This window comes from Perca fluviatilis, chromosome 21, assembly GCF_010015445.1.
Source record: "Perca fluviatilis chromosome 21, GENO_Pfluv_1.0, whole genome shotgun sequence".
Taxonomy (NCBI): Eukaryota; Metazoa; Chordata; class Actinopteri; order Perciformes; family Percidae; genus Perca; species Perca fluviatilis.
This window is the reverse complement of record NC_053132.1, coordinates 7,671,123-7,692,152: the sequence shown is the minus strand read 5'-3', so window position 1 is coordinate 7,692,152 and position 21,030 is coordinate 7,671,123. Positions and strand designations below refer to the sequence as shown.

Sequence of the window (21,030 nt, the reverse complement as noted above, 5' to 3'; positions counted from 1 at the left end):
CTATCGTCTGGCTACACTGCTTATCTATTCTAAAGCAGACAAGAGCAAATATGACAAAAAGTTATGTTTATAAAAGACACAGACTGAACCTTTAATACACAAATTAGAAATAAATGAAATAGGGGGTATCTGTAAATATCCAAAATACTTGTACTGTATATAAAATAACACATAAAAGTAGCTAGCTAAGGGGACAAATACACATAATTACCCTATATGCCACACTTGCAGCATATAAACAGTCTGATTTTATGTTATGACAGGCCAAATTTTGTCCATCAAACTTGACCTAAAATAAACTAAAACGCATAAATAAGTAAGACTGACACAGGATGACTATGTTGGCATAAAATTCACACTTTTCAGTAACTCAGTGTTCACCAGGGATGTCATGTGTGTATTCTGCAAAACACAAACTGACAAATATTGAATGTTCAGCTTGCACCGTCGGCCAGACAGTTGCATGACGTGTGGATCTATGTCATCGCAGCATGTCAGGCTAAAGGCCAGGGCTCTGGGGCTGAGTTAATGATTTATAGCTTACTCTGACTTGACCAAAATGCTATCTTTATCTTTTATGATGTTATACAACAGCCAAAATCGGACATGGGATTTCTGGGTAGGGGTCATGTGTGCATGTATTTTCTGTTAGTTAGTTAGTTTGAAGATCAAGATTGTACATGTAATGCATATGATCAGTTTAAAATAGCATGCAATGCTATAGAGTACACTACCCATCAGTATATAAAGTAGTCAAAAATAGCTCCACTTTAATCAGTTATATATTTACAATAAAAATAAATATATAATAACACTGAGATGTGCCATTTTGTTGAGTTCTTTTACTTTTGATACATTAAGTATATTTTGCTGTTCCTTTACCTGAGTAAAATTTGAATGCAGTGCTTTTACTTGTAATAAGTGTAAGGTTGTAAGGTTTTTTTACTTAAGTAAAAGATCCCACTAGTTATTCCACCACTGGGGAGTAGAGGCTATTTACGGATTAGGCTACTATACGCTAAATAATGATGGGACTGTATAGTCCAGTCCAGTAAAATATGAACCAAGTCATTCAATACATTTTCAAGATATTTTTTATTAAAAATATTCAAAACAGTTTCAAAAATACTTTCTATACCATTTAAAATACATTACTAATACAGTTGAAATATGAGTGCTTTGAGTGACTGTTGTCTGACTGATTGTCTTTGAAGTGAGGTTTACACAGCAACTGCAGCTCACGTGTTCATCGTCTATCCTTTTCCGTGACTCTGAAACAATTGCAATTATCATATTTTGCTAAATTCAGGATCGGTCTTTGCAAGTGCCACTGGGTATCCTGGAGCGCTCACAGAGTTCAGTGTCCAAATCACACCGGCAGTCACAATTTCCCATCGATATTAAAGGCTTTTCCTGAGGATCAGTTGGACATACGAATGCAATAAGCACCAGAGGAAAGTGTTTTTGGTTTTTTTTTTATCTGGAAGAACCACCATTTCATTAGTCTGTTTAATCTGAGTTCACTGCTCACACTCCCTTTTTGTTCTGCAGGCTCAGAGCTCCGTTCACACAGTACGGGATGATACTTACAGTGACCAGAGGCACTGTGGCGCTTTTGCAGAAGGAAAGCAGGTAATAGAGGGCTGCGGTGTGCGTGGGAGGCTTGAAGGAGTCAAACAGGTGCAGCAGGAACAGAGAGCTGATGACGCACCCTGCTTTGACCAACGTGCTGCTGCTCTTCTTGGTCTCAGTGTAGAGGGGCGAGTGCAGGCCAAGGCCCAGGCCGAACAGGGTGCCCATGTTACGCAGGAGGCTGGCGAAGGGCGTGCTGTCCAGGTGGACCCACTCTGCCCTCACGCACCACTTCTGGGCTTTCTCCAGGGTCCACAGCAGGTCCACACCCAGAGCTTTGAGGATGACGTAGAAGCCAACAGCGAAGGAGGTCAAGAAGAGAGTCGTGTAGAAGTATTTCTTCATGCTGGCGCTGTAGATCCACTGAGTTCTGTCAAAGGCTTCAGCCACGATTATACCTAGAATCCATTGAAATGTCTAGGTCAATATATTGTGGTACATAGTAAACATAACCGCACAGAATTGACAGTTGTTCTCAGTCTATTCCCCAATGGGGGGTATTTAATCGTATTTCCATACTGACCTGTGATAACACCAGCGATGACCTGGTGGGGGAAGTGGGCGGCGATGAAGACCCTGGAGAGACAGACACACAGCTGGACTCCCCAAAACAGAGTCCACAAAACAGCCTTCGGATACCTGTCAACGAAACAAAATCGGACAACTTTGATTATTCTATTTTCAAAAAAACTTAAGGTGCAGCACTTGAGAATGAAAACAAGTCAAGCTTTTTAAAGCAATATAACAATTAACATAGTCATGAGAACTTCAGCTGCCTGCACGTCAAAATAAGCGTTGCATAATTTCCACCTTTCCGACCAATAGTTCTCAGGCGTCAATGATCAACCACGGCACAGAACAGATAGTGTGTCCACAATGATAAGCTCTGGGTGGAAGAAAATGGTAAACAACACAGACATCGATGGGGTCAACATGTGTTTTCTGACTCACCAGTCCTTTGTGGATTTCTTGCTTCCATATTTCTTCTTGCTGGTCATGATGGCGAGGATGGAGGTCACCAGGGTGTAGTAGACTCCTGCGGCTCCCATAGCGTGGCCAGAGGGGCTGCCTGGATAGCGGATGAGGGTGGATATCAGTGACTGATTCATGAATGAATGAATGAATGAGGAGCATTTACTTCATTTTAATGTTACTACTACTATTAGAAACAGTGATGACTCTAACTAAGTACATTTGCTCAAGTACAGAACTAAAGTACAACATTGAGGTACTTGTACTTTACGTGATCATTTCTATTTTATGCTACTATATACTTGTACTCCACTACATTTAAGAGGGAAATTTACTACTATTACTAGTTACTTTTCAAATCAAGATTTTACATTTTAAACATATTTTAAGCATACAAAATACAATGCAAAACCTCATAAAAAAAAACATTGTCTAGTTGGTTTCAATATGTTTATGAATTGTTAGCAAATCCACAGTTGAATGAATGCAGATTTGTGCAGCTGCCTAACTGTATATAAATTAGTTAAAACTAGCTCCACCTGGACCAGCTACAACAGTTAGATGCTACTTATAAAATGAACAATCTAATTATGTTTGATAATTTACCGGGACCAAGTACTTTTACTTTTGAGGCTTTAAGTACATTTTGCTGATTATATTTATGCATTTTTACTTAAATACACTTCTGAATGCAGGGCTTTTACTTGTAAAATATTATATTCACAGTGTTGTATTGGCACGTTTACGTAAGGTTTTGAGTACTTCTTCGGGTTAAAGACAAAACCTGTGCATTAGAGCAAAGCTGGTAACTGGTTTGTGGTAATTTAATTACTTGCAACTTTTGTTTGCAGCTCATTTTTGGCCCCTCAGCACATCCAGCCATGCATGAACAGTGTAATTTCTCACCTGGGCCGGTCTCACAGGTCATTGGATACTGCTCAATGTGAGGACGAACTGAGTTTGCATAATGAGCCGTCTCATGGACCCACCAGTAAGGCCTCTCCCCAAACAGAATCCTGAAGAAGACGACATTACACATGCACTCCATTATGGTCTATACAAATGTTAAGGACATTTGAAAAATTTCTATTTCAAAGATTGACTCGAATTACCATTTGAACACCAAGTTAAGCCAGTCTCCGATCACGGCCACCCAGATGAGCTTGATGGCCACTGAAGAACGCAGCTGAAACCAAAGCGGGAAGAAGATGAAGAAGGTGTTCCTGAGGTCTGCCGCCCAGGAGACCCAGAGAAACAAGCCCTGGGCATCCTGATAGTTGGTCTGCAGGTAGTGGGTGGCGCTCACACCAAAACCCTGCATGGCGTCCATTATAGCGTTCATCTTTGCCTCAAGAGAGAGGGAGAGAGATCTCAGTCTGGTGCTGTGTGACTAAAAAACAAGCTTGTTGCTATCAGTAACACAGCTGGTTGGTTTTATACCAGAGGGACCCACCATTCAAACGCATGCTCACGATGACCGTTGGACCTTGCACATGTGTAATAAAACACCGGGAGTGAGGGGAGTTTGGGAGGTTTGCCACACAAACAGGTTGAAAAGATAGCGGGAAAACAAAACGTCAATTGGTATCTCTGTCACTAAACTACTATACGCAGCACAGATAGGACGTCAGTTGACCAATGGCTGTATTTCACAACAGTTTGCAGAATAACATTTCCTTTTCATTGAACTGCATGTCCTCTTTCTTAGTTTCTTCTTTCTTGCCTATTCATGCCGCCAATGCGTAGTTTTGCAACTGTTTTTTTTTGATGATTTGGTGAAAGCATCATTAGGTTACATAAGGCGATCAATGATTAAATGACTGGGTTGGGACTGAAGCTGAGGAGATAGTTGGTGTTAAAACAGAAGAAGCAGGTTGGCAGGTTGTAGGTCATGTACGATTTACTGCACCTTCATGACAAACACGTTTGGCAGGGATGTCCCCACAGATGAGCTCATGTTTTATCTTGTTTTGATGGACATAATGTTGTAATTTCTCACCTTTGGGGTCCCTAGCAAAAAGAATTACGCACTCTTCACTATCCATGGGACATAGAGTATAAATTGTGCACCAAGATCAATGGATTTCACAAGCCTGAGCTCAGAATGGAAGCTGGTTCATTTTCTTTGATCAGCGATAAAAAAAAGAAGGTTTTCCTAGAAATCTGTGATCCGTCAGAGAGGCGGCAAAGAACCTGTCTGCACTGTCCCCAAAGGCAAACAAATTTGCTAGCCTTGATTAAAGTCCGATGGGGATCACACAGAGGCAGAACAGAGGAGACTGCCTGGCCTGGAAGAGCTTGGCAGCAACCTGTCTGACAAAAAAGACCCAGATTCAGTGCATCATACTCAGGCAGAGGAAGTGATATCATGGATCTTCTTCACAGTTGGGGGGTTGAGCTGGCGGTCCATCTGCAGACCACATACAGCAGGTATGAGGGCTTGTTTAGCCTGGCATCCACAGTGGCCGACCTGCACACCACGTTCTTCTGCTTCTTCCCGATCTGGTTCCACCTGCGGAGGGACACGGGGCTCAGGCTCATCTGGGTGGCCGTCCTCGGAGACTGGCTCAACTTGGTCCTGAAATGGTAACAACTGTTCAAATGTAATGTCAATTGTAACACATAAAGAGAAGAGTTGTTTTTTGAGTCTCTTGGTGTTTCTGTGGCAGGGTTCTGTTTGGGGAGAGACCGTACTGGTGGGTTCACGAGACCCGGTTTTATGGAACGGGACCGGCCCCTTCTCTGCAGCAGTTTCCCATCACGTGTGAGACTGGACCAGGTACAGTTCAGACCTGCAGTGGAACACATGATGATTCCTGAAGAAATTGATTGATTCAGTGGAATGATTTATCTGGCACACTGAACTATTAGTCTGGTTAATACTTAAAGGGATAGTTAGAATTCTTTGAATTGGGGTTGTATAAGGTACTTACCCACAGTAGATGGAGGGTGGCACGCCCCCAGTTTTTAGAAGCAGGCAGGAGTAGCCATACATAATCTGAGGAATGTGATGCTGTGGACGGGGACAGCAGCTAAACTTATTTTAAACACCTACAAAAAAAGCCCTTTCTGATGGGGAACTGAAGCAGTTATATCCATTGATGCTCTCTTCAAAGCCACCAGTCTCCTTTGACAAAAAAGTAATTTTACCTCTCGGAACACAGGAGTTGCTGGTCTACCCGCTGCCTCGATCGTTTTTTGGTTATTGTCTGGCTTTGGTAAATTCAGATTAACCCTTTAAAACACCAAAGTCACACAATAACACAAACTAACTAACCGATTGAGGCAGCAGTAGAACAGCAACTCCCATGTTCTGCGATGAAAAATTACAGTTTTTTTTAAAGGAGTCTGGTGGCTTAAAAGAGAGCATAGATAACGACTCTCCACGTTAAACGGTAAAAATAGAGTACAGCGTACACCTAAACAGATATTGATTTTCTAAAATATGTTTAGCTGCTTCCCCCTGTCCACAGCAGGACATTGCACAGCTTCCATGTCGGTACTCTTGCCTGCTTCTCCAAACTGGGGGCGTGCCGACCGCCATCTACTGTAGGTAATACACTGATTATGGCGAAGCACCTCATACAACCCCACTTAAGATTTTTTAAGACTTTTAAGTACATGATTGCCAGATAATATCTTTAGTGTTTGGCAGGTGCTTCCTTGAATGAATATGATCACAAATGTGATAACTAGGTTATAAATTCCAGTACCTTTGGCCTTTTTTTTTTTAATCTCTTAATGGGTGTAAAGGAATTTAAGATTTGAATTGGTCTTCTTTTTGTCAATGTTGCATTTGCTCTAGTTTTCTTTCTGTGCACACATAACATTGGTGGACTGTACATTCTGTTTCTTTGTTATTGCATCTCTGAAGATGAAGCTGTAGTTGATGAGGCCTGAGATTATAAATCTAAATGATCCTTGCAGGAAGCCCTTCAGGTCATGCTATGGGTGCAGCTGGGGTCTGGTATGTGATGGTAACTGCGCTACTCACTATTGCAACAGAGAAGCGATGCCCCCCTTTACTATACAAGTGAGTCTGTGGTAATCTTCAAACCTAACCTTAATTATTCTCTAAACCCTGTGCACTCAGGTTCAGTATTATTCCCTCTCTGTCAGGTTCCTGCAGGCAGGCCTGTGGATGCTAATGGGCCTGGTAGTGCTGGTGGTCTGCATGTCCAGGGTCTACATGGCTGCCCACTTCCCACACCAGGTCGTTGCTGGAGTCATTACGGGTTAGTCTGCCCAAATAATGCAAGATATACATTTGTGGTGATTACATTTTTTTTTTTTGTGTGAAGATATTTACATATTGTGGATGTGTTCAGTTAAGATTTCAGTGAGGGGTACATGCAGTAAAACTATCACACACCTAAAAGCATATACAGGAGCTCTTCTGAACCTCTGTTTGATGGACCCTCTTCTCTGTTTTTGTGTCAGGTGTACTTGTCGCTGAGGTTGTCTCAAAGGGGAAATGGATCTACAGCGCCAGCATGAAGAAATACTTCTACACGACTCTCTTCTTGACCTCCTTCGCTGTTGGCTTCTACGTCATCCTCAAAGCTCTGGGTGTGGACCTGCTTTGGACCCTGGAGAAAGCCCAGAAGTGGTGCGTGAGGGCAGAGTGGGTGCACCTGGACAGCACGCCCTTCGCCAGCCTCCTGCGTAACATGGGCACCCTGTTCGGCCTGGGCCTTGGCCTGCACTCGCCCCTCTACGCTGAGACCAAGAAAAGAAGCACCAGTTTCAAGATGGGATGTATTATTGTCTCCTTGTTTCTGCTTCAGCTGTTGGATGGATGGACATTTTCCTCGGAAAATCTTATGATTTTCTATTTTGTGTCTTTTGGTAAAAGTGCAGTTGCGCTTTTAATCCCAACCACTCTGGTTCCCTGGGCGCTCTGCTGGATTTGCAAGGGAAAGAGAGATGACAAGAATTTGTGATTCAAGACCAACTTGTAGTTTAAATCAATTATTAGTTTAATTTTTTTTATATTTACCACTAATTATATTTCACTTTTGTGTTGATAGTTACATGATAAGATTGATATCACTCTAATGTCTTTATACTTAATATATGTATACTTAATCATAAATATGAAGCTACAGCAAGCTGATTAGCTTAGCTTAATGGTGAAACAGCTAGCCTGGCTCGGTCCAAATGTAACAAAATCAGCCTACCAGCACCTGTAAAACTCGTTAACTAACATGTTATATTTCATTTGTTTAACCTGTACAAAAAACTATAAAAATATGTATTTTTGTGGTTTTACTGATGTTTTTTTGCCAGGCTAAGAGCACTGACTTTGAGTCTCTGCTGGTCATCTAGCAATCTCATGGTAAAACCACAAATTGTCCTTTTTATATCATCTCGTGAAGGGCTCATTGCATGGGTGGAATATGGTCTCCGAAAATATAAAATGCCTCCTGTCTCCTTCAAAAACAATCCAAGGCACACTGTTGGGTTGTTGCAAAATTAAAATGCCTTTAATTTACATGGCAATATGTATTTAAAGCTACAGTGGGTAGTTTCTGTCTTCTCCATGAGGAATTCTAAGTAATGACAACAACACTATCGGAGCATCCACATGATACAAGCTTTCCGTGATCACCACCCCCCCCCACCCCTCTTCCTCCATGCAGTTGCTAGTAGCAAAGGAGGACACGAAGGGTTAAAAAAACATGGACTCCTCAGAAGAGGTCATTATCTTCACTTGATTTTCTGTGCGCGAAAGTTGCCAGATGAGACCATTTTCTGAACATAGTCATACTGAGAAATACAGAAAGTTGTGTGGAGCTGATAGTCTTAATTAGCTTTGTATCAACTCATTTGGCAATGGCTTGAATGTAACAGACGTTCATTAATGTAAAAAAAGATATGCACTAAAGCTTTAAAATGGCCGTGTTGCGACACCCTTCATCAGGGTCTTTTCAGCAGTAGCTGTAGTGTCATTTTTATGTTTGTTTTTGTACCTTAACCCTTGTGTTGTCCTTCGGGTCCCAGTGACCCGAAGGACAACACAAGGATTATGTACTTCCGTTTACTTTGTTGAGAATTGCTCTCTAAATAAGGGTTAATACAGCACCTTAGTTCTTGTTTGTACAGCATTTTGGTCAGCTTAAACTGTGTTTAAATGTGTTCTAGAAATAAACTTTACTTACTTACTTTACAAGAAACAGGGTTTAGAGAGCAATTCTCAACAAAGTAAAGGGAAGTACATAATCCTTGTGTTGTCCTTCGGGTCACTGGGACCCGAAGGACAACACAAGGGTTAAACAAAGACTATGACGTGCAAATTAGCGATCTTGAAAGGTGCTAGTTGGAGGATTTTGTCACGTTTTGACGGAGTCAGGCTAGCTGTTTCCCCCGTTTCCAGTCTTTATGCTAAACTAAGCTAACTGTCCCCTGGCTCAGGCTCCATACTTAACGCACAGACACGAAAGTGGTATTATAACACCTCTGTAAATCAAATAATGATAGTTTATCTGTATTCAGCCTCAAAGGTCTCTCTGTCTGTTTAGAATATATATATAAACGGGTAAGAAAAGATTATTATTTTTTATACAAATGTAGTTAGCAGCTCAGTAAACAAAAGTGCTCTTTCAGCTCAATGATGCATAAAAATGATGGAATAAAGACAGTTTCCTTTCTATGAAGAGTTGTGCTTATTTTAGTAAGACCATGCTCCCCTATTGGTTTTCTCAGAATGTCTCAGGCTGATACTGATTAATCCTCTGGCAGGAACAACCATTAAATATTAACAAGAGCATGCTCCTGTCACTCGGCAGTCCCACATAGTGACACAATCTTTCACCATAACCATGCGCTCTCAAAAGAGACTGGAGGGTCAAGGGGCAGAATGCGTTGCAGTCAACACGTGTGTCCCTTAAGGCTCTGAAGTGACATATCAAAGAATGTAATGTAATGAGATCAGACACACTTGTGCAACTCTGCTAATACGATTATAAACCAAATGCAATAATTACACGTCACCTAAAGTCACTGTAGTACTGATACAAATTGTAGGAATGTAAAAATACCTTACACTTAAAAATGTAACCTTTATATGTACTTTGTTTATTGTATTATTGTATTTTTCATCTTCTTTTACAAATGAAAACGGGGTTAATCTCAGTTGAGCACAACACAGGCTCAGGGTGAGTCCCCTTTTGATGACATACATAGTAATCATGGTCATGTGGCATTTCCCACCTGCAAACCCCATCTCCTTTTTAACCATCTTATCTCTGAGGGCCCTCTTTACTGTTTTCCGGTGCTTATGAAGCCATATCTACAGTGGTGCTCATAAGTTTATGAACCCATGCTAAAGTTGACTAAAAAGAGGAATTTGGAAATTGATCTTAATGCCTTAATTAAAACAATTAGGAAAAATTCAACCTTTAAGGACACCAATTTTCTTTGTGAATGAATAATGTATCATAAATAAATAAATGTTTTTCCTTAAAATACAGTGGGCATAAGTAAGTACACCCATATATTCCCATAGAGGCAGGCAGCTTTTTATTTTTAAAGGCCAGTTATTTAATGGATCCATGATACTATGCATCCTGATGAAGTTCCCTTGGCCTTTGGAATTAAAATAGCCCCCCCCCCCACATCATCACATACCCTTCACCATACCAAGAGATTGGCATGGGGTACTTTCCATAAGGTCATCTCTCAATGCAAATCAAACCAGCTATTAGGCTAACTGAAATAAAACCATGCCAATCTGTAGGTATGGTGAAGGGTATGTGATGATGTGGGGCTACTTTAATTCCAAAGGCCAAGGGAACTTTATCAGGATGCATAGTATCCTGGATCCATCAAATAACTGGCCTTTAAAAATAAAAAATCTGCCTGCCTCTATGGGAATTTAACATAGGGGAGTACGTACTTATGCCCCCTGTATTTTAAGGAAGAACATTTATTTATTTACGATACATTATTCATTCACAAAGAAAATTGGTGTCCTTAAGACATCAAGATCAATTTCCAAAAGATGATTTTTTTATTCCTCTTTTTAGTCAACTTTAGCATGGGTTCATAAACTTATGAGCACCACTGTATATGTTGCTGCTCTATTAGGGCAGGATGCATTGTGGGAGTGTAAGACTGGGAGTCTGCTTCAGGAGTTTTGATATTGATGTCAATCAGCTCAAAATAGTTTTTCTCAGTTATGATATACAGATCTAATTGTATCACTGCTGTCTCATTAGGGATTGGGACCGTAATGCAATGTCTTGTTTATTGTAGTTATCCCATCTTGATTTTAGAAGTCTAAACAGAAATTAAGGTTAAGTTTGGACAGACTGAATGTTTAGCAATCAACTTGTAAATGCTGAATTGTTGGGAAACAGCATAATTTACAGTCATGTTTTCCACAATGATGGCAGTATAATCAAATAAAGACAAATAAAATGCTATGCAAACATCTTCTGTATTGTTAATGCTCTATAGCCATGATTAGTTTCCTTAATAGAGACTTAATTAATATGTCATATTTGCATCTTAACTACAAAGGGCTCTGTGCTTTACTTTTTACATAAAATAAAGCCTACTAATTATCTTATTACTAGCTTTACAGATGATATATTCTGTACCTTTTGTAAACACAATATATAAACAATTTCTCACCTATATTTTTGATTATGAAATATCGCAAACATTTTGGACAGATCTCTGGAGTCTCACTTTTTTAAGCTTATACTGTCTACTCTTTTAACCTTAAAGATATTATTTTTTTGGTATAATCCACATGATGGCGTTCTTGAATATCTGGTTAATTTCATTATTCTTTGCATTTTGTTTTATTCACAAACAGCAATTTTCTAACCTACATTTTCACCTTTCCTCCTAGAACTGAATTCCCTTCTTAAATCACGGTTTATTGAATAACAAAAAAAAAAGCTTTTGAAAAATTATGTAACTTTTCCCCCTGAAACCTCTGACTAAACTCTAATAGTTGATGTTTTTGTATCAGTGGTATTTGATCTGTATGTGCTATTGTTTACCTGAATTTTTGTTATCCTTTAGTTAGACAAAAAAATTGCTTTTATTTCATGTTATTTTCAAGCAGCTTTTGAAGATATTACGGTTACTAACAATACATACTAAAACATGCAGGTAAAAAAACTTTTTCCTGCAGAGTAGTGTGTGCAGGTTTTCCTTTTCAGCACAATACATTCCCAAAAACCTCCACCAAATTAGGTTGGTGCAGCCTGAGATGTGAAACCAGTCGAGTATGGTACTTGAGTAAATGTACTTAGTTAAAATGGAGTTGCTCTACAGACGTGTGGTCACATCTAAAATACGTTTTGAGGCATAGTGACTCATAATCTACCACAATTGACAGTCAATAGACTTAATTTTAATCCAAGTTTTTGGAGGTTTAAGAATTTAAACATTTCTATTTTTGATTCTTTATACACGAAGACGAATGTACATTTTGGGCAGAACTAACTGCACAAAGAACTCAATATTAAAAAAAAAACAAAACTAACATATCTGTATATGTTGGCAATTACGTCAGTGTCAGTATTTTAATTGAGTGTAGTTCGCTTGTGTCTTCCCTCCAGTCCAGCTGTGAAGTCTGCTGATGTACTGAATGCCACAGTGCCACCTGCAGGTCAAGAGGAAACATCACTACCAGAGTTTTCCTCAATTCTAATAATAGGTATTCTTACTTTATGCCTGAACATAAATCTACAGTTTGACTGTGTGAATGAGCCTCTTGATATGTACATAAAAACCCACTTTTATCTGATATCCAATTACCAATTTCTGAAAACACATGAATGCCAAAAAGAATTGTCTTATTAAAAAATGTTTTATTCAACAGAATCAATGCCTCCCTCAACATAAGATGGGAATTTTCACTGAAAACGAAAAGGCTTGTGGACCTAAAACCTGTTCATATATGTTACGACTATATTGTGTAATGTATAACATTCGCGGAAAACAAACAAACATCTTTTCGTGTTGCGTAGATGCAGTTAAGAGTAAAATTCAGTGAGGTGAGCAGAAAACAAACCACTTTACTCTGAATTCTTTTTAAGAGATATAAATGAAGCAAATTCACAAAAGATCTGAGGACGAAATGTTTCATTAAAATTAAAAAATACATAGCGCTTTGTGTTGTCTATGAGCAAGCTCCCCATTTTCCGTCATAGGGGTTAAATCAAGAAACATATTTTTACATTTAAAACAAAAACGTGTGTGTGCTGTGTCCATCTATTGTTTTTGTACTGTGTTGTGTTGATTGTACTGGAAGTCCTGTGGACCAGGGCGGGGCTACTGTAGCTCAACAGGCATGGCAGGGAGTTGACGGGAGGGGTGAGGGTGGAGGCTGAGATGGCTAGATGAACATCAGTACAATGCGTCAGTATTACTGCTCCGAGGCCTCTTGATCTTCTCAATGTTCTTCAGGATCATGTCGTGTAACGTTACCTTCACAGAAAAAAGGAAAGACAAAGACATTGTAATCATGTGGAAAATATGGCGTTTAGCCAAGTTTCGTCCCGTTAAGCACATATGCTACATGAATATGTGTTTAGCATGCCCATGTGTAGTGTTTGCTGCGAGTTACATCACCACCCCAGATACCGGGGGCGCTCTGGCTTAAGAGGTTAATGGAATGTGATTTGAGAAATATGAACGTAACTTACGTATTGATTTCGGAGCTCAGAAACTATGATCTTCAGACTGATGTATTCCTTCTCATCAATCTCGGTTACTGTGCGCCGATAGTCCTCCTAATAAAAATAAACAAAAGTTGATTCAATCAGTAGGTTTACATGCACACCAATATTCCACTATTATTCCGAATATGAGAAAAGTCCGAATTTGATACAGGTCATGTAAACAGCATATTCCGGTTGGATATTCAGAATTAAGCCTTTTTTCCGAAGATAGCATTTTCCGATTAAGACGTGTGGGATATTCCGGTATTATTCGGGTTTTAGGAGGTCAGCTCTGTGCGTTGCTATGGTTTCTGTACACAAACCAACCAACTAACCCTAACCCAGCCAACAGTTTGCAAGGCTGCAGACCTGATAAGAAGGAGAAACACAGCTACTTTTAAACATTATCAAAGACTTGGATATGCGCACAGATCGCTACACCGACCTTCCCAAGAAGCTGGTTGAAGAAATGAAAGAGGGACGCTGTGTTCGCACGGTCCAACAAGTTCGCCCCCACTGGTAAACTTTGAAAAAAAAAATCCCATTTTGACCGGCTACATGTAAACGGGAATATTCACTTTCATTAGCCACGTAAACAGCTTACTGGGAATATCGTCTTTTTCGGAATTAGGGCTAAAACCGGAATATAATGTCTATGTAAATGTAGTCATTGTCAACATTTACTCTACATCTTCACTTAAGCCCAAAAGCATCATACGGAATCATTCACCAATCAATAATGATAATGAAAACAGAATTATTAATAAAATGTGCTTGACGTTCCCTTTTAGATCCACTGTATGCTGTCTACTTTGTGATTCTTCTCAAATAACATTCACTTACCACATGTGGATATTTTGCTATTTTAGAAACCAGCTTTGCCCTTGTGATGTAGTATCTAAAAGTAAAGAAGATGGGTAAACTTGCTGAACAATGCAGAAACAATCTTGTTAATAATAAAGACACAAATAAGTAAACAAACAGGACAAATACGCAGCAGCTAAGCAATCTGACTAGGCACCACTTTGATGCCCCATACAATAGGGTTAGGACTTCTACAAACCGTGATATCTGGTCGAGGTAAGATGCAGCCTCTCCTTCAACTGTTCTGAGTTCAGCTACCGTCTCCTCCTGGATTGACACTCCAAAGTTGTTGCCATCCTCTATCCTGGGGATAAGCAGCTGAACCCACATTTTGACCTGCAGAGGAAAAGAAAACTGCTAAGAAAAAGGAGAATGCCACATCTGGATGCTATCAGTGAAGCAAAGATGTACAGAAGTCCCATCAACTGCAGTAACTGTCCGAGGAGGATTGCTCAGCAGAATTTTTCTTACAACGATGCCCTACATGCATTTACATGTTGGAGCGTTCTACCTTGACGCTAGAATACGTTGTTAAACAACATGTAAGCACATCTCTTTCCCCGTGAGAACTCTCAGAGGATATCACATGCTGCAGAGTAAGTTTTGAATTATGACAGGCCATATTTCCAGCTTAACAGCTCAAGTAGGGTTACGGTTGCCAGTCCCAAAAGTAATATAACTTCGCTGAGAGAAACTTCTGAAGCAGGAGTACGGTCCTTGATTGAAGACAGAGTTATTACTTACTGTGTTACATTTCTCTATAAGTGTCCTGATCTCTGGTTTGACCTTTTCAATAAGATCAACAAGGCTTCCGTTGCTCTTCATCATCCCACCAGGCATGACAAAGACCTTGGTGCCAGTCACTGGGTGACACAGGAAAGAGAGAAAATAATAGTTTTAAACATATATAAAACAGGCCAGGAATGATTGGTCTACAGTGTATAACCATGTGTAAGAAAAAGACTGTATAATGCATTTTAGTTGCACGTTTGTCTTGCAAGAAAAACAAAAGCTGCTCCTCTAATGTGAGCTAACACACAGTCATGTGACCACTCCTATCCAAACATAAGGAGGCTGTAATTCACAGCAGAATAATTCCCATTTAAATCAATATTTTTGATCGTGATGTTGTGTCCATCTAAGGCGTCCTGCACACTGCCTGCGTAGCGTATGCGTGTCAGATACGTGGCGTGTCCGTTTTTTATTTCGGCTCCCATGTTAACAGGTTAGAGCTTGCACACTGCCTGCGTGACCCGCACGTCCTCAGGCGCAAAGACGCGTGTCTGCTAGAAATAGAACCAACGCCTATTTTTCACGCGACACGCAAGCGTGTTGTAAGCGTTTCCAGGCAAAATAGAATACGTTTATGTCATTTTGACACAAATACATTTAATAAATGACATTTTGATGTTTCAAAGTCTCTAGGTTTTGACATAAATGCAGATACAAATATAATTGAAAAAATAATTATCGATTTTCAAATATTGCATCTGTCAATACAGAACGAAATATTCTGCAGCCTATTTTGCCGTCAATACTGCCGATGTTGCCTTTGCTGTAATCAAATCAGTATATATTTATGTTTAACATGGTATTTCATTTTTATCAATGGGAAACATACATGTATACAGACAAGGCTAGCAGCAGCAGAACCGCGTCAAACACGTTTCTGGTGTGCAAAGACAAAACGCCACGCAACAGAAAAGCCACGCTAACGGGACGGCCTCTAGCTCACCCAGTAAGACCGTTGGCCCCACGTTGGCCCCATGTTGGCTGAGTCCTGCAGCCGTGCAGGGTTCGAGTCCGGCCTGCTGCTCTTTGCTGCGTGTCAACCCCCCCATGTCTATCCACTGTCGCTTTCAAATAAAGGGATAAAAGCCCCAATAAATGCCACGCTCACGCCACGCAGGCAGTGTGCAGGAGGCCTAAGTTTCACTTTAAGTCTATTTGACCTACTTAATAGTCTTCTACTCACCCATGGCCTCATCATCTCCATCCTCGAGCTTTCTCTTTTTGGCATTTTGCTGTGAAACAGATAATTACAGGATCAGGCTACACTCTCACCTCTGCTTTGCACACACAGTAGTTATGTCAAGGAAAAACTCAGGAGCAGCACAACTAATTTTTACATACGTGAAGAAGATTGGAGACACCTTGGTGAATTACACAGAAGCATTTAATGAACACTCAATTGAGGAGAGAATTTATGCAGGCAGTACAGTTTAACCACGATGGGTTATTGTGTCGTGCCGTCCCAACTCTCTGACGTTCCCATCTTCCTGAAGGTGTATTTAAACTCATGCTGGAGGTGTTAAGTTTAGCTGAACCTGCAAGGTAAACAAAGATATTGCAGGCGCCTAAAACACAGATGCTAAAGGCTAGTTCCGCCCATCTCTCTCTCTGCAAAGTATGCAAAAGTGTGGCAGGCCCACCGACCTCCTAAAGGAGACCGTCCTGAAACAAAACATTCCCTTTTCATGCAGCTGCCAAGCCTACCTGAATCTAAGGAGGCACAACATTATGACCACAAGTTATTATAAGCATCGAGGAGCCTCACCGCTTCTAGTCCGTCATGCAGGTTTGAGAGCAAAATGGGGTCGGGCACCGTCAGGTTTATCTCCGAGTGTATCTCCTTCAGGTCAGCGATGTTTATGATTGGATCCTGAAAAACAACAATGACACTAGCTGTATTATTTTTCCTTGCCAAATGATGCTCTGTGACTGGACAAGATTAGGGGTTGGGTGGTATAACCGTGAGATAGGGGTGTAACGGAGCTAATGTACACCAAATGCAATCACAATTAGGGTTGGGCATCATTTAGATTTTAACGATTCTGATTCCAATTCTGATTCTTCCTTTCAATTCCGGTTCTTATTGATTCTCGATTCCGATTCTTTGAGGGGTGGAGTTGAAACGGGTCACGTGCTTATTTCACAAATAAGAGGAAAGTTTTATTTTGATTCAAAGGTAGGTTGCAGTTTGACGGGGCTTTTTCAATGTAAAATAAAGCCAGGCTAGAGCACCGCTTACTGTGCTGCACGGCTGCAACACAACAAGCGCCTGGCTGCTACGGAAACCAAAACTTGTGCATGTTAAATTTGGAACCCATGATTAGATTTGAAACCAAATCCTCCAAACGATTCCAATAAAGAAACGATTCCGATGGAATCGTAATTTTTGAAACTATTCCAAGTAGGAATCGGTTCTCGATGCCCAACCCTAATCACAATTAACAGAAATTATTAGACTTGTTTTGCTTGCGGCACATACTTCAATTCCAAGTTCCCACACAAACATATTAAGTGGCGGACCAGAAGTTTGTTTAGTCTCCGCCTTGCACTTTTGAGCGCTTTACAGACACGTTGCACACATTATGCTTATCCCAGCCAAGCCTATCGTTAGCGAGCGTCATGGCCAATTTAGAGAAGCCAGATCTCGAAGACCCCCCGTTAGCATTAAGGTCTCCTGTTTGGGAACACTTTGGTTTCCTGGTGAAATACAAAAAAAAGGGGAAGACGAAAGTAGTGTGCCAACATTGCTCATTAGTGATCGGGTATGTTCGGGCAACGCGTCAAACTTGCTAACTCGCTTTAAACGGCACCGCGCGACTGTGAATATTGCTGCTGCAAGGAATCAAACGAGCATAGTGCAAACGCAGCTCCCCTCGTCATTTAAACAGACTTTTGCTGGTAATTCAGATCGGGCCAAGCAATAACAAATGCCATTGGCGTTTTTATAGCAGCGGATCTACGACCATATTCAGTTGTTGAAAACACACGGAGAAAGTGATTGAGCCCCGGTTTGAAATTCCTTCTCGTCCACATTTCGGCCAGAAAGTCACCCCCCATGAAGCACCGTGATGCATTTTACTGGAGCAGTCAAAAACATTTGGTTATTTTACCCAGAAACAGTTGGCAAAACCAGTTATGTTCTGTGCCGAGGAGCGTGTGTCGAGAAACCCCGGAAGTTTTCCGTGAAGCGCATATCGAGGCTTTTTAGAAAAATTACGTCATGGATGACATCCGAATCGTGCTCTGGTTTATTGACATTTCTTTAAACCAATCACAATTGTCATGGGCGGCGCTAATGTCCGCAAGGAGCCGCTGTAAAATAGCTGTGCGAGAAAAAACTCAGATTTGACAGATAGTCTAGCTAGCTGTCTGGAATTACCCTGCAGAGATCTGAGGAGCAGTTAACCATAGTCCTCACAAATCCACCGGAGTTTAAAATTCCAACAAAAAGAAAGTGGAAGGAAGCAGAAAATACATCCGCTGGAATCTACAGATATAGACTATGCCCAGTTAAACCATTACCACTTTACAGTTCTAGAATGCTAATATTGCCCTCCTGCTATTACTATATTATGACCAAAAATAAATTATAGATATGTGGAAACTGATTTTTTCTTCATTGTTATTTCTTAGTCTTTACAGTCAAAACCTGATTCCAATGATTACTAGATCATCTGTAACAGACCTGCCTGTTTTACACTCTTTGACCAACAGGTGGTATTGTGAGCTTATGAAGCCTTTTGCGAACCACTTTGCTGGAAAGCTTCAATGCTTAATGAGGCTTCTCGCCATCACTAGGCAAAACACTCTCCACAAAATTCATAACAATAACATGATCTTTTCCAGCAGCTGGAATTTTCCCAGTTTTCACGATATTGCAGATGTACTAAACACTTTTCGTCCACGAAACAACATTTAACCCAAAATGGACGAGAAATAACTATCCATTAACAGTTTATCAACTGATTTCTCATAAAGTTTACTTTATCGTGATATATAGTGTATAAAACTACATATACAGTGAGAGATCTATATATTGCACACTCCTAACCAAGATGTACACAGATCTTAGACGATGCAATGTGTGTTTAGTTAAATGAACATACCTTTAAGAAGTGATCAAGTTCCAGCAACTTCTTTGGGAAAAAATTTGCAACTAGATCCTCTGCCTGAAAAAAAGATGCAAACTTTTAGTTGCTTGGAAATCAAGAAAGTTTTGATAGCTGTGTTTGCTACATGTTACATGATACTTACTTCTGAAGTGATACGTTCCCTGAAAGCATCAACCTGCAAACACATAAGACAAGAGTCCAAATATCAGACAGACTGCAACAGTCCACATGTAAATCCACTTATTTATCCTTGCTAAACGAGGTTGCAGACATACGTTTAATTTTTGGGTTGTTTTAGCAGTGGTGGAAAGTAACTAAGGACATTTACTCAAGTACTGTACCTAAGTACAAATTCGAGGTACTTGTACTTTACTTGAGTATTTCCATTTTTTTCAACTTTGTACTTCCACTCCACTACATCTCAGAGGGAAATATTTTACTTATTTACCACTACACTTGTCTGACAGCTTAGTCACTTTTCAGATGACAGTTTCCCATCCCCATCCTGTCCAGTTTGTGATAAACTGAAGGATTCCTTTGTGTTGATAAAATTATTCTCCCTTATAAGCTAAATAAAGTATTTAAAATGCCTCTTGGATCAGCTGGAAAATGCATCATCTGTCACAGAGCTGAAAACAGGGCTGTTTTTCTGACACCATAAATAATTTGACTTTTTAGAGCTACGTGACGACAACTACGCTACAAACATATTATGATCTTGTAGAATAAGATGCATTAAGCTACCCAACTGTATATAAAGGAGTTAACATTAGCACCACTTTAAACATCTACAGTAGGAAAATAACAACATACACATCAATGCAGCAAGTAAACTTCATATACAATAGGAAAACACGGAGGGAACATTGTACTGCACAATGAATACTTAAATTACATTTTGCTGATACATACTTTAACTTAAGTAAGGTTTTGAATGCAGGACTTTTATTTGTAGTGGAGTATTGTTGTATCAGTACTTCGCCTGAAGTAAATTATGTGAATACTTCTTCCACCACTGTTATTAAGCTACCATCATGGACTCTATAAATGTAGCTAGTGTGTCAGTATAGATGTTAAAAGCTATAACATCACAATATGTCTCAGGTATGACAACGGTAACTTGGTAAATTGGCTAACTTGGTAGCTAAGGCCCCTTTTGTGCATGTGCCCCTCCAATAGTAACTTGTATTGGTCCAAACAGCGCTGCAACGTTAACTTCCCTCCACACCTACATGAAGCTTAACGTCACTGTGTCACCTTTCGGGAGGTTTGACAGGTGTGTTGTAACAGGCGGGAAACAAGCCGGTGGAAGCTAGCCGCTATTAGCCTGGCCTTATCATGGCATCATGCTACAAAAACGTGGCTAACATGCTAGCAAGCAAATGGCAACAACACGTCGTATAACCTCACCTGGGGTCTCCAAAACACACAACCTTACCTTGGTTTTAATTTCATTGTCCACCTTGAGGAGTGAAGACATCTTATGTGATCAAATAGGCGAAGAGCGATTGTCCCAACAGCATTAAATTCACCTGTAAATGTGTGTGTGTGGCTTACTACCTAGCCACACTTTGTGAGCTTAAAGATGACGTCGTTTACACGCGACATCCACGGACAGGAGGAGAAGAAAAAAAAGGTTTTGACCTGAGATATTTGTAGATTTATCTTGGATAATATTACCTGTCATTTTGAACTTTTACTGGAAAAATGTGTTTTTTGGTTTTGTTTGCTATATATGAGAAAGAACATTTTGTTATCAATCTCATAATATTCTTTGCAAAGCTTTAAATTCATTAAAGTCAATTTGAAGTAAGACCTCACTTTAATGTGTTCAAGAAATAGTGCTAACATTATATAAATTAAGACAATACGGCATAAAACTATTAAGCTCTTAAAACTGTAAGATTGTGCTCCCTATTCACTTCATTTATTTTCTAGTTATTCTTTGCTGACCATTGCCATGTTTTGCGTGACTT

General features: G+C 40.1%; 3 protein-coding genes across 3 annotated transcripts; 1 reads left to right on the top strand and 2 right to left on the bottom strand.

The window, feature by feature from the left end:
• Positions 1-1,133: 1,133 nt before the first annotated feature.
• On the bottom strand, positions 1,134-4,022 carry g6pc1a.2 (glucose-6-phosphatase catalytic subunit 1a, tandem duplicate 2). Its single transcript, XM_039788981.1, has 5 exons — positions 3,717-4,022; positions 3,511-3,620; positions 2,584-2,701; positions 2,156-2,271; positions 1,134-2,030 (listed from the first exon to the last, which is right to left on the bottom strand). The coding sequence occupies exons 1-5, from the start codon at positions 3,944-3,946 to the stop codon at positions 1,528-1,530; spliced, it is 1,077 nt and encodes a 358-aa protein (XP_039644915.1). The 5' UTR covers positions 3,947-4,022; the 3' UTR covers positions 1,134-1,527.
• A 950-nt stretch (positions 4,023-4,972) lies between these two features.
• g6pc1a.1 (glucose-6-phosphatase catalytic subunit 1a, tandem duplicate 1) lies at positions 4,973-7,875 on the top strand. Its single transcript, XM_039788982.1, has 5 exons — positions 4,973-5,190; positions 5,274-5,383; positions 6,532-6,637; positions 6,724-6,839; positions 7,045-7,875. Exons 1-5 carry the CDS (start codon positions 4,973-4,975, stop codon positions 7,545-7,547), a joined length of 1,053 nt encoding a protein of 350 aa, XP_039644916.1. The 3' UTR covers positions 7,548-7,875.
• A 4,539-nt stretch (positions 7,876-12,414) lies between these two features.
• On the bottom strand, positions 12,415-20,664 carry psme3 (proteasome activator subunit 3). Its single transcript, XM_039789353.1, has 10 exons — positions 20,493-20,664; positions 19,197-19,229; positions 19,049-19,111; positions 16,708-16,812; positions 16,126-16,174; positions 14,895-15,013; positions 14,350-14,486; positions 14,130-14,184; positions 13,272-13,358; positions 12,415-13,053 (listed from the first exon to the last, which is right to left on the bottom strand). Exons 1-10 carry the CDS (start codon positions 20,532-20,534, stop codon positions 12,973-12,975), a joined length of 771 nt encoding a protein of 256 aa, XP_039645287.1. The 5' UTR covers positions 20,535-20,664; the 3' UTR covers positions 12,415-12,972.
• Between the last annotated feature and the right edge of the window lie 366 nt (positions 20,665-21,030).

Excerpts from the sequence above, each read along its gene's own strand:
- g6pc1a.2 (XM_039788981.1), bottom strand. The coding sequence starts at position 3,946 with ATGAACGCTATAATGGACGCCATGCAGGGTTTTGGTGTGAGCGCCACC. Across the intron at positions 3,621-3,716 it reads CTTAACTTGGTGTTCAAATG|GATTCTGTTTGGGGAGAGGC; the intron begins GTAATTCGAGTC and ends CGTCTTCTTCAG. Across the intron at positions 2,031-2,155 it reads CATCGCTGGTGTTATCACAG|GTATAATCGTGGCTGAAGCC; the intron begins GTCAGTATGGAA and ends AATGGATTCTAG.
- g6pc1a.1 (XM_039788982.1), top strand. The coding sequence starts at position 4,973 with ATGGATCTTCTTCACAGTTGGGGGGTTGAGCTGGCGGTCCATCTGCAG. Across the intron at positions 5,384-6,531 it reads CACGTGTGAGACTGGACCAG|GAAGCCCTTCAGGTCATGCT; the intron begins GTACAGTTCAGA and ends TGATCCTTGCAG. Across the intron at positions 6,638-6,723 it reads TGCCCCCCTTTACTATACAA|GTTCCTGCAGGCAGGCCTGT; the intron begins GTGAGTCTGTGG and ends CCTCTCTGTCAG.
- psme3 (XM_039789353.1), bottom strand. The coding sequence starts at position 20,534 with ATGTCTTCACTCCTCAAGGTGGACAATGAAATTAAAACCAAG. Across the intron at positions 14,185-14,349 it reads TACCTCGACCAGATATCACG|ATACTACATCACAAGGGCAA; the intron begins GTTTGTAGAAGT and ends CTTTACTTTTAG. Across the intron at positions 13,359-14,129 it reads TAGCAAAATATCCACATGTG|GAGGACTATCGGCGCACAGT; the intron begins GTAAGTGAATGT and ends TATTTTTATTAG.